The sequence below is a fragment of the Procambarus clarkii genome, chromosome 25, assembly GCF_040958095.1.
Source record: "Procambarus clarkii isolate CNS0578487 chromosome 25, FALCON_Pclarkii_2.0, whole genome shotgun sequence".
In the NCBI taxonomy this organism is placed as follows: Eukaryota; Metazoa; Arthropoda; class Malacostraca; order Decapoda; family Cambaridae; genus Procambarus; species Procambarus clarkii.
This window is the reverse complement of record NC_091174.1, coordinates 9195511-9208346: the sequence shown is the minus strand read 5'-3', so window position 1 is coordinate 9208346 and position 12836 is coordinate 9195511. Positions and strand designations below refer to the sequence as shown.

The following is a 12836-nucleotide window of genomic DNA, read 5'->3' as shown; positions in this document are numbered from 1 at the left end:
AAGCAAAGGAAGGAAGGAAACCACTTACTTTACATCAGTGTTGACACTATATTGCTTTTGAGAAAGTTCAGCATAGCGAGAAAATCATCCCAGAACTCTGTCGACTTTCATACCAAATACAAATATTTATTCAGGTAAAGTACATACATACAAGGTGAGATACAAAACGTTGATGGATTTATAGATAGAGCTAGTACATGCAATGCCTAAAGCCACTATACCAGAAACAGTTGAGGGCCACAGGGCTAATATCACTGCAGCAGTTGAGGGCCACAGGGCTAATAGCACTGCAGCAGTTGAGGGCCACAGGGCTAATATCACTGAAACAGTTGAGGACCACAGGGCTAATATCACTGCAGCAGTTGAGGGCCACAGGGCTAATATCACTGAAACAGTTGAGGGCCACAGGGCTAATATCACTGAAACAGTTGAGGGCCACAGGGCTAATAGCACTGCAGCAGTTGAGGGCCACAGGGCTAATATCACTGCAGCAGTTGAGGGCCACAGGGCTGATATCACTGCAACAGTTGAGGGCCACAGGGCTAAGCTCATTGAGACTTAAAATACTAAACAATTGGGAGGATATTGATCTAGACAACTTTTAAAGGTCAAATGTAACACATTCAAGGGGTAATTGACTCAGCGTTGAACCAACGCCAGTCTTGGATAGTGTCCCCCTCAGGCAAATATATATTGTATTAATAATTCACTGCGTCAGGGGACAGGAAGCCAGAGTGTATTCATACAAGTTAGGTCCCCCCCCCCTCCCCCAAGGTGGAATTACTGACCCCGCCCAGGATTCAGCCCCATTACAAGCTGACTAACTTAAGTACCTGCTCACTGCTAGGTGAACAGGCGCATTAGGTGAAAGGAAATGTGCCCAACCATTTCTGTCCCGCTCGGGATTCGAACCCTGAATTCTCGATTGTGGGTCGAGAAGGAACCCTAACTCTGGGCCACTGGGTTGTGAGCCGACTTTACCATATACTGTACCACTGTAATAGTCTCATACTGTATTCAAGTTATTATAAATGTAGTTATAATAAATCCATAACTTTAATACTTAATACACGATCAACTACAAACAAATTACAATATCATTTAACTAAGCAAACCTCCTTTAACATTATTAAAAGGCAAAGCAATCCGTGCGCAGTAAGGCTTCTCACCTTAATATTATGTCTAAATCCGCAATAGGAGAAAACTAATCAAACATCAAGTTATCCCCAGTTCTAGATTATTTTAAAACTCTTAGTTTTAATTTTACAAATAGAAAAGAAGGCTTTATAAAGTATATAAGAAAGACGTATATGAGATAGAGAAGCGAGAAACACTACAGAGGATCAGCTGGTTGTTGACAAATAGGAGTTGCTTAGTGAGTCATTAACGTGGTGTGTGTAGCAAGGTTTACCCCGCTCCTCCAGTCATGTCCTCGGAGATTAACCTCTTGCTGGGTGAGTTGGCAGATAATTAGGTTGTGGGGCCGTAGGGGCCACGGTTGGTGTAGGTGTTTGTGCAGTAGAGGTGATGTTGTGAGGTCATGCCCGAAACGCTTTGCGTAATAGTGGCTTTAGGCATTGTATGTACTAGCTATACCTATAAGTTAAACAATCCTTGTAAATATTTATTGTATGTATGTACCTTACCTAAATAAAATTGTATTGTATTGTTGTATTGTCTGCTGTAGGTCTTGTCTTACGGCAATATTACATTAAGTATTCACAATATGGGGGAGACGATGACATTTCGGTCTGTCCTGGATCGTTATCATGGAGTATATTACATATACTGTATAGTGGAATTAAATATAAAACTATTCCTGTCGATAATAATAATAAAGGGTATATGTGTGTGTTTGTGTGTGTTTTGGAGGGTTGGTGACGGGAGTGGCATCATTGATGACATGAAGGTTGAATTGATGCTGTAATGACACCTGTCCTTACATCCTAGTAAATCCCATTGAGGCCAGTAAACATCCTCAATGGCTACTTTACACCAGGGTTGACACTAGTAAGATTAGACAACATCCCATTATCCACACAAATGTTTAGAGGAGGTGAAGAGGATGAATTATGGGATATACCCATAGTCAGGAAGGAAAGGAGGAGTTATCAGGAAAACGTGCCAAGCCATTGACTATATAGCACATGGAAGGGGGTTAGGATAAGGATTTAGGATGGGATGGGATTGGGGAGGAGACTGGTGCCAATGGACACCCTTCACCGACCACCCAACCACTTGGACGGTCAGGGATTGAATGCCAACCTGCATGGAAAGAGCATTGACAAACTAGAAGATAATGCCCCAGGTGAGGATGGAATTTGATCTAAAAGTCGTAAAGGAAAGGGCAGGTGAACTATGCCTACCACTGAAATACCTTTTCAGAAAATCTCTGGACCAAGGGACAACGCTGCCTCGAGCTTTTGTGTAGTATCTAATGACAACAGGTGATGCATTCATTAAGGCTGTGTCAACAAATTGTGTTTTGGAGGTTATTCTGCAAATTTTGGTGCATAAATTGTTGCTTTTGTGCACTTCATGAAATGGCTTCATTTGTTATTTATATACTTACAGTATTTTATATTTTAAATAAAACATAGATATTTTTATGCTTTTATTTTTGTTTTAACATGCTTATACATATTTTAAGTGATTACTTTTGTACACATTCAGTATTAAAAAAACATTACTTTTCAGAAAAGGCAACTAGCCCATTATTGCTGGACATTGATTGGGATTCCACACTTCACATTGTTGATCTCATTCGTCAAGGAGATGTTAAGTGAGTAGCCAAGCCTTGACTATATTTACTAGTATTTATTAAAAGTTTGCAAAGATTGAAGGAAACTTCAAATTGAGAATAAATGAGTTTCATGAGTATGATGAGTTTCATCTGTAGGCCTAGAATTTCATCTGACCTAGAATTTAATAAAGCCACAGGCAAAACATTGTATTCAAAGAAATCTACTCTCTGGTTGGTGTTTTTTCTGCATTGTCATTGGCACTTTGTGCTGTATTAAACTAACATTGGCAAAGAATGAATATAGATTGTAATTTGCTGTATTTTGTAATTCATGATTATGATCAGAATGTAGGATGATTTGACAGCTGGAAAACTCCAGCAACGCAGCAACTTGTTGTAATAATGGACAAAACAGCATCAGGTGTAATTGACTAATAGATAATATACTAATTTTGTGGAGGCAGGTGAAAGTCCTGTGCACCCACGGGAGTTGTAAATCTTGCGTGATACTTTAAAACATCTCTGGCCATGTTGTACCGCTTGCTAATAATTAGCAAGAACATCCCTGGTTGTATTTTGCAGTTGAAGGGTTAGACAAACAGAAGAAAAAAGTGTGTGTGTGTGTGTGTATGTATGTATATAAATAAATATACACACACAGTATTGCTATTTTACATATTACAATGAACAAAATGCCCAGATTTTGTCATCAAAAGCGTACAGATAGGCTTGTACTAGAGTTGTAGGTACGGAGATGTGTGAGAGCTATTCTTTTGGGTCAGGAGTTGGTTTGATTCTATCGTCGATAAATGTGAAGACATTCTGGGTCCAGGTGCCAGTCTTGAAGGCCTTAAAACCTATTCAAACAGCACAGAATTTAATAATTATTTTATTGGTTATTGGAGAAAAGTTGGAGATTGCAGTGAAAGAAGATTTTTATTTATTTGAGCATAATCAAATATTGCAGTGAAAGGGTTAAGAGATTTTTCTTGTTTTTTTTCAGCCCAAAAGCTGCTGTGCAGTCACTTGTCAATCGCCTCAAGGACACCAACCCCAATGTGGTCTTGTTGGCACTGCAGGTGTTCGAGTCAGTTGTTAAAAATTGTGGTCAGTCTGTTCATGAACAAGTTGCTTCCCGTGTGATTATGGAACAGGTCCACGAAGTCCTTCGCACCAACCCTAATGATGAGGTACGCAAGAAGATCCTGATGCTTCTTGCCACGTGGGTGTACGCCTTCCGCAACGAGACCAAATATCGCGCTGTACAGGTAAAGTAGTTTTTAATGAGGGTTTTCTTTGCATGTAGTACTTGTTAAATGGAAGTTAAACACAACTAAAAACTGTTAATAGCTTGGTCAGTTTATTAGTTGATTGGTTTTGAATAATTAAACATGAACATGATTAATATACTGTAGTTATAAATACAATCTGAGGCATGTTATGTTGGTCACCAAAAAAAAAAAGTTATATAATCCCTGGAAAGACTTGTGCAGTACTCGTACTTATCATACATAATGCACAGTTCATATAGAGTCTGGACAGTGATTGTTGGAAAGTGAGGAGGGCAAGCTTGTAGTTAAGAAGTATAAAGAAATATTAAGGAAAACAATAACATACTGTATACATATCTTGATGATAGTACAGTAATTTAAAATGCATATCATTGCCACAGACTTGGCAACTATTGACAGAAACCTTTCAAATGTCTGCACTGAGGCTGATGATGTGATGTTTCAATATCACCTTACTGCATAGTTTTGTGAAGGTGCATGTTGATACAACATGGTACAGTATCAGTTTATGTCAAATACAGCAGTTGGAAAGGCTATCTTCAATATGTTAATGAGTTACTTGCCCATCCATTGATTTTTCTGATGTAAAAGTACTGGCAGCTGTGAGACAAGAAATTCTGTAATTTCTAAAGAATTTAAACATAATTGTCTATTATTCATTAGGCAAGTACTAGGGAATCTTTTTTTTTTCTCTTGGTAGAAATATTGTAATGTATTCTGTTGTACACACATGGCAACTGGGTGCAGTGAGGCTTACTGTGCCGGGGTTGTCTTGCACAGGCTTCTCTGAAGCAGTTGCATTCAAGACATAGTACAGTGCAGTAGTTCACTTGCCTGGAACACCTGTATGTACCGTACTTGGTTTTATACAGGTAAGGTTTATTTATTGCTCTTTATTTTTCTTTAATGTGTACAATTATTTCTTTCCTATTTATAGCATACACTGTACTGTGTGTGTGTGTGTGTGTGTGTATATATATATGTGCACAAGGAATAGGGCCTCGCGGCTGAGTGGACAGCACTCAGGGGTCATGGTCCTAAGTGTCCGGGTTCAATTCCCGGCCAAGGCAGAAACAAATGGGCAGTTTTTACACCCTCATGTGTCTGTTCACCTAGCAGTAAATTGATACCTGGGAGTTAGAAAGCTGCTATGGGCTGTTTTCTAACTCCTGGGGTCCAAGGGATCCAAGAGCTAATACCTCGATTCTGCAGGCACAAAGAGTAAATACATATACAGTACTGTACGTATATATGTTAAGACCCCACTAATAAGTATATACCAAACAAAATGTTAAGTACAATTATCTTTAGGTGCATAATACATTTATTTTTCCATATTGTCCTGTCATCTCTTTTTAATTTCCTCTATTTTCCCCCACTGCAGTGTGTGGGGAAAGGTACAACATTATGACAAGCAGGGTTCACTTTACATTCCTCTAACAGCATTTTCTGCTAGCACCAATACACACACATTTTGTACATTTTGTTACAGGATACAGTTAACATCTTGAAGGCTGAGGGGCACCACATGCCTACTGTTAGCGAGAGCGATGCTATGTTCACGGCTGACCGTGCACCAGACTGGGCAGATGGCGAGTGTTGCCACCGCTGTCGTTCACAGTTTACCATGATAAGACGAAAGGTAAGAAGGCTGCTAGGAATGGGCAATATTTTTTTTTTTATTTACATTACAATAAAATGTGATAAGGCTTAAAAACTTGAAGTAATAAGTACAGTACTGTATTTATTATGTACATTTCAGCATCATTGTCGTGCCTGTGGTCAAGTTTTTTGTGGGGACTGCTCCAGCAAGTATTCAACAATCCCAAAGTTTGGCATTGAGCGGGAAGTCCGTGTTTGTGAGTCATGTTTTGACGACATAAACAAGTGAGTTTAATATCTGTCCTGTTGATGAAATTTTGCTTCCTATCCTCGGCAACCAAACCAATTTTTTTTTTTTCTTCTCAATTAATATTACATTAAGTACATTACAATATTACTGTATATTAATTTAAATGAGGATACTGTATTCTGCACGTTAAAGATTAAGGAATGAAACTTGTATAGCATGACAGTAGTACACTTAGCATATTCTCTTTATTTCTAGATCCACTGTACAGTGCTTTACAAATTTGTGGTATTGCATTATAAGTGCACTTCAATACCTAATTCAATTATGATCTGGTTTTATTTAACTTTGACCATTAAGAAAACTAAGATTGTGAATGTTTACCCATGTTATCTCTCAAGAGACAATTTCTTATTTTGAAATCTGAATTAGAGCAGTAGTCTAATGTAGTAGTAGTAGTTAGGCATCCATTAGTCTCGGGAGACTATGGAGTTGCACTCTGGTTGTCGGTCTGGGGTGGCAGTGATAAGTTCTTAGTACATGGGAGTATTTTTAATACTGTTAATAGAAATGAATTTTATTGAAAGATATTTTTTGGAAAATTAAAATACTGTATTTGAAAAGGATTAAGCAGAGAGATGCAGTCAGGTTTGTGGTAGGCACAAGTTTTGTATATTGTGTGAGAGAATGAAACAGAGGTAAAGTGCTGGTTGATTGATTGGTTTTAAATGGGGCATCTATCAATATTCAGAAGGAAAGGTGCTTACAAAGACTTACAAACACTGTGTAGAGAAGAGGGCTGGATTACTTAGGCTTAAGATAGTTAAAGAGGACAGGATAATTATGCTAGGAGGATATATGGGTTAGATGAACAGGTCAGGAAGGGCTGGTTGAGTTGAAGGTTTGTGGGGGGGGGGGCGTTATGCCAGCTTTTCTAGTCAGATCCTCGCCTTCAGATAAATAAAATGTTAGTGTTTATAATCCATTTCAAGTGTATGCAAAATACTTGTGGAATGAGTTGGAAGTTTCTGATTCCAGAGGATGATACTGTAGTTAAATGAGAAGTGGGGTTAAGAGGGAGAGGAAGAAATCCTATCATAGATAATGTTAGATGGATTATGTCATAAGTATCACCTGTGACAATTACACGTAACACACTAAAGCTTGTATGAGAGTAGTGTAGCCTGTACTTTTGTTTAATTGGAGAATTTGTGTTTTAAACTTAGGATGGGTGGTGGTTTGTTTTATTTCATTTTTAGGAATGAAATGGAAGCCTTTAGGAAGAAATGGAAGAAGGAAATACACATTGTGGTGCAACTGTTATATTGGTAGGGGCAGCGTGTATAGGGAAGGGTTATTATAGGATGCTTTATTGCATAATGGGAAGTGTCTCTTGACATTGACTAGATGATTGAGGAGAAAATCAAAATACTTTATGGTACTTGCTTATTGAACCTGATTTTTGCTCAGGTGAAAGTGATGTTTTGTATATATATTACCAGGACATGTTTGATTAAGGTATTAATAATTAAAACAAAGTTGATTTTTTTCAGGTAAGAGTTTATTAGATTATAATTTTAACTTAATATTTTTATAGAGCACTATTAAATTCATTGTGTTATGACTTCTTTTTATAGTTTTGCATTTCATCTTTGTTCCTTAAAACTGGAACTACTGCTGTAATAGATTTTTATAAATTGTTTTAGCCAGAATTCAGCTTTAGAATATCATGAGGTGAAATGATCAAAGTATTCTGTACTAACCTACCTTTGAATTCTTCTAATGCTTTACATTGAGCTGTCAGTGGCTGTTTGGAGAAAGTGGCATCTTTGAGTCGAAGCAGCAGCACCGAATCTCTCGACCTGAAGAATGTAAAAAAATTTTGCATTATTTTATTGCATCCTGCCCTAAGTTTGTTCATTTCTGAAAATGAGAACATTGTTTATCTCTGCCCTTATATATTTAATGTAGAACATGAACATCTTAGCATACCAAGCACATTTTGGAGTAGAGAATGACAAATTTTTTAAACGAAGCCTTGCAAAGTTTCTTTTAATAGTCTCTCAAGAACAAATTTGAGTTGTACAGTTGCGGCATTGTCATTCTGCCAAATTAATTATTTATCTTCATCAGATTGTTTGGACCATAGATCATTTACCTCTTATAAATGTTGTCGTGTTTCTCAGTAACAGTACTATGGAAGAGCTCCCTGTAAACTATTAATGTAGTACAGTACTTGAGTAGCTTTGAGGTTGAAAATTGATGTTGCAGAGTCAGAGTTGCATGGAGTAATATTATGCTGTACAATAGACACTTGTTAATGCAACATATCTGTAGTTTTGAGCTACCTTATCTCAGATTCTTTGCTAACACAAGCAATAACAGAATTAATTTTATCATAGAAAAAATTTGTATTATCATACTACTGGTAATAAGGTAAATGCTTGATAGAATTGACACATACAGTACGTTATTCTGAGAGGGCCCTCTTGGTACCTTTCCAAGTTCTCCGATAGCACCAAGCCTTTGTCTAACACACTAAACCTTGAAATCCATCTGTCATCTACCAGGAGCCCAAATCAGAATCTGGCTCTGTATGTGGTCGGTAGAGCAATGATCTCGCTCCATGCAGGTTGGCGTTCATTCTCCGACTGTCTAAGTGGTTGGGTACCATTTCTTCCAGCCTCTTCCCTGTCCCATCCAAAAATATAGTCGTAATGGCTTGGCATATAATTTCCTTCCCTTCTGTATGTGGCGAGGGGGAACGGAAGTGGCGATCAATCCCAGAACAGAAGAAACCCCACCAGAAAGTACAAGTGCAGGGTCGCTCCAAGTAAATAGCCTGTTGGACCAAGCTCTCGCAGATTGAGCCTAGCCCAGGGCCGAACTTGGGGAGTAGAACTCCCAGAACCCCATCCAGGTACAGTCCAGGTGCACTAAAACATGCAACTGCTTGCGAGAAATTAAACACCCCTAGGTATACGAGGTAAATGCTTCACTTCCCCTGCAACTAAATAACTCCTGACCACTGCCAGATATCAGTTTAGGTTACTGGAGGTCTTGGCCATCCTGCCCTTCCACTGTGGAGCCACCTGTGCTCCAAAATGACTCCATGGTGAAGAACAGAAGCTGTCTGTCCCCTGCTTAAGAGCAGGGACAGAGAACTACTGGGGGCATGCAAGAAAGGCTTTCATTCATTACACTCGATGTTTGACTTCTGGGAGGCACCTCTCTGTATCTCTCAGAGCTTTCTCATAATTACGCCTTAATTAAAGAAGCCAATTTTTTCCCAAAGTGCACACAAGCATGGCTAGACTGAGGGACATCTAATAAGGAACAGTTAGTCATAGTCAGGACTAATAGAGACGGGGGGTCTAATGTAGCCTGCCTGAATATCATCCATGGACAAGGTGGCAAAGAAACCTTTCAAAGCCACATACAGCCACATACCTCCAGATTGGAGGCAAATTTGCTGGCTGGCTGTTGCAAACCATCACACAGAGGACCTGGTAACAGCAGGCCTTGGGACACAGGGTGTGAGAAACAAGAGTGAGAGTGTGATGGGTGCGCGCGCATGCGCAAATTCTGCACATCAACCAGATGACAGAACTCCCTGGCAGGGGATCTCTTGAGAGGTTATCTTGAGATGATTTCGGGGCTTTAGTGTCCCCGCGGCCCGGTCCTCGACCAGGCCTCCACCCCCAGGAAGCAGCCCGTGACAGCTGACTAACACCCAGGTACCTATTTTACTGCTAGGTAACAGGGGCATACGGTGAAAGAAACTCTGCCCATTGTTTCTCGCCGGTGCTTGGAATCAAACCCGGGACCACAGGATCACAAGTCCAATGTGCTGTCCGCTCGGCCGACCGGCTCCCATTAAGGAAATCAATTATTAATCAATCAATCATTAATCAATCCCATTAATCACCGGGATTAAGGAAAGCCCAAGACAGTTGAAGAAAGAAGTAAGAGTACAGCAAGAGACACTGTTAACGTGTAATATCCATATATGTATATAATATACATATATAAGTATACCACACACATAGACACTGTTAGTGTCAGAAAAGACGAGGGGACAGTATGTACTGAAAAGGTAGCAACTGGGGAATAGAAAAACGCCAGGACAGAAACGCAGTACCTACAGAAATCGATACGAAAGAATCGCTCCAAAGAGGGGAACGTGCTTAAAGCCCTCAAGATCATCACATAGTGCCACCATGAAAAAAGACCCCAATGTGGCACCAAAAATGCCTGCCGCCTGACTATCACCACAAAAGACGTGACACAAGGCCAAAAAAATCCCCCACATGAAGATCAGCGGAGAGCCACAAAACATTGAGGCTGGATACTCTGTCAAACCATGGAGAGACAGAACCTGGGAAAGGAAATGGGTCAGATTCTGACTGTGATGCCTGTAGGTGATGGATGGGTCTTGGAGCTTGGCTTGTTGAGCTAAGGCTTGGTGGTATTACATCACAGATAAGCTTGGGGGGAACTACTGGGGACCAATCAGAAAAAGGCATTTCATTACAATCAACTTTGATTTTTCAACAACTTCTCTGACCATTAGAAAATATTTGGGCACCTAAATTCCTGTGTATAGTATTTTGTTCTGTGCGGTCATGAATAGTATATATCTTGTTTGAAAAACTGGTGTGTAAGGAAAATAAGCATACGTAAAGGTGGTACTGTATTAAATTGATATACAGTACTGTAGTATCTCGTCAAAATACTTTTATTCTAAATTACACTTCAGACTGCAGAATAATACTGAACAGCAATATTCTGGCTAGTAATAGCCAAGTTTGAGGGCAGGCTGCTAAAGTAAGAGGTCTAAAAATTATCAGTCATCTGTAATAAATTAATAATACAAATTATTAATATGGTAGAAATATATACTACTGTACATCTTGATCATTTTTCCTTGGTAATCTTGCCCATAAATTTCAGTATAGCCGATTATAAAATGAATTTTATTTTCATCTGTGTTCCGGGAAAAAGTTAGAATATTAAATATTGTATAGGAATCTGTTCAATACTAATCTGAATCACTTGAGTAATAATGACTCTGCAGCCATATTAAAAGGTTCATTGTTTTTGTGGCTGCTTGGTTTATTACCCGTTTATCTTAATATATTGTCAATGTTTTATTGATCAAATTAGTCGGTGAATTCCTTTACCGACGTATTTCTAGCACCTGCCTTGTTAATGTTAGATAACATGCAACTGAAAGTTTTTCGTTTAATTTATGTACTCTATACATTACACTTTAATTGATTTTCTTCCGTACATCAGAGTAGGTATGTTAATACGTCATTTGTTTTAATTGTATGCTGAAGAAAGCAGACACAATAGTTTTCCACCTTTTACTCTGCCCAGATCCACAATTTTGGACCCAGCGACTTGGGACCAAGAGACCAGACCGACAGAAAGGTTAAAAGCTTTCGTTATTTGTGATATGATCAGCCGTTACGAGCATTACCATTGTCAATACCTCCCATGCATGTCAATTGCCAAAGTTTGTGGGCAGAAATGATTTTTAGCACTAACGTTTTTGTATGTAGTTGTAGCTACCGTATTTGGTCAAAGGTTAAAGACTTTGAGGCAGGTAAACGAGGTCTTAATTGGCCCCGAGAAAACTTTAAAATAAGTATCACAATGTTAATATTTCCTTTACACTGTAGTTATTCAGAATTTTTAATTTACATGCAAGTACAGTATTTGTTTTCATGGGTGGCAGGTTTCCTCTGTTGCATTCGGTTGAAAATGGGGAGAAGTTTATATGTAGAGTAGAGGCAGAAGTTCAGAAATTCGCAGTTGTGTTCATGCACGGTTACAATATTTTATAAATTTATAACAATATGAGTGCTAGAGAACTAACAGCAAATAATTCTAAATTAGTTGTAATACAACTCTACAAGTTTAGAGATGTGACCTTCATGAGTAGCTGCTTCATATCCTTGTGTGGTTGTAGAGGCCCCAACCAGCTGATACATCTACAACATGAGCCTTAATCAAGTCATTTTGTAGGGATATACACTGTGTGAGAAGTGAGAAGTTGAGCTGCACACTGCATGTATTCCAAACACAGCTGGGCTCATGAAATTTGATTGGGGTAGACATAGGCTGCCATGACTGGGTATACTAGATGCATTTGTGAGGAAAAAGCAAGGCCTACTGAAAATTGTGTGGCAGTTGCTCTAAATTATCCACTCCCTTATCAAGATGGAATTAGATTTAGAGAGTGATCATTCATGGGGAAAATATGTAAATATTGGTAATCAATTTTGTTAAATTATGCAGAATTTATATAGTTATTAGTAATCAAATTTAAGTTAGTGAAATTAAATTGAGTAATTCTAAAATTTAAGCTATAAGGTTTCTGGCAAAACATTAAATAATAAAGTGCAGGATAAGATTTTTAGATGGGTGATGTGACTAGGCAAGTGGAAGTAGATTCGGTGAATTCCAGTCTTTCTGATTAAAGGTGAACTAATTTGCAGGAGGACCTTTGAACTAAATTGTGATTTTTAGCTTTGTGAATATAATAGTTGGGAGGAGGAAAAACCAGCTTCCCAAGAGCTGGATAGTCCATGAATACAATACTAAAGTTTTTAAGAATTTTTATATAGTGAGTAATTCTGAATAATGAAAGGATATCTAAAATATCTTTGAAAGTCTAGGTAAATAACCATTGTGGTTACTGCATTAGCCTTTAAATATCCCCCAAATTCATCACTTTAAATTACTACAATATTCCGAATATTATTTCCACTTCTGAGTGACTTCCTAAAGTCAATTTGACCTAAAGTTGAGGATGCTTATCAGTGCAATATTTAGGTTATCATTGCCTTCAAGTTATGGGCATTGGATGTTAGAGAGTGAGTCAAGTTTCATTCTAATAAAACTGTGTTACTTGGAATCAGAAAGAAAGTAGTTTCATGTTAAC

General features: G+C 38.4%; 2 protein-coding genes across 3 annotated transcripts in view; both read left to right on the top strand.

Annotated features, from left to right (window-relative positions):
- Nucleotides 1–202: 202 nt before the first annotated feature.
- LOC138368357 (repetitive organellar protein-like) lies at nt 203–562 on the top strand. The gene has a single exon (XM_069330886.1). The coding sequence runs from the start codon at nt 203–205 to the stop codon at nt 560–562; it is 360 nt and encodes a 119-aa protein (XP_069186987.1).
- A 757-nt stretch (nt 563–1319) lies between these two features.
- Hrs (Hepatocyte growth factor regulated tyrosine kinase substrate) overlaps nt 1320–12836 on the top strand; it is a 28015-nt gene continuing 16498 nt past the window's right edge. The window contains exons 1-6 of one of the 2 annotated variants that reach the window (XM_045739650.2): nt 1320–1454; nt 2698–2782; nt 3747–4011; nt 5528–5677; nt 5798–5922; nt 11267–11320. In XM_045739650.2, coding sequence (XP_045595606.2) covers nt 1427–1454; nt 2698–2782; nt 3747–4011; nt 5528–5677; nt 5798–5922; nt 11267–11320 — 707 coding nt within the window. In that variant the 5' untranslated portion in view covers nt 1320–1426. The remainder of the gene's footprint in view (nt 1455–2697; nt 2783–3746; nt 4012–5527; nt 5678–5797; nt 5923–11266; nt 11321–12836) is intronic. The other variant, XM_045739651.2, reaches the window with a different exon arrangement.

Coding starts and splice junctions, on each gene's coding strand:
- LOC138368357 (XM_069330886.1), top strand. CDS start 203: ATGCCTAAAGCCACTATACCAGAAACAGTTGAGGGCCACAGGGCTAAT.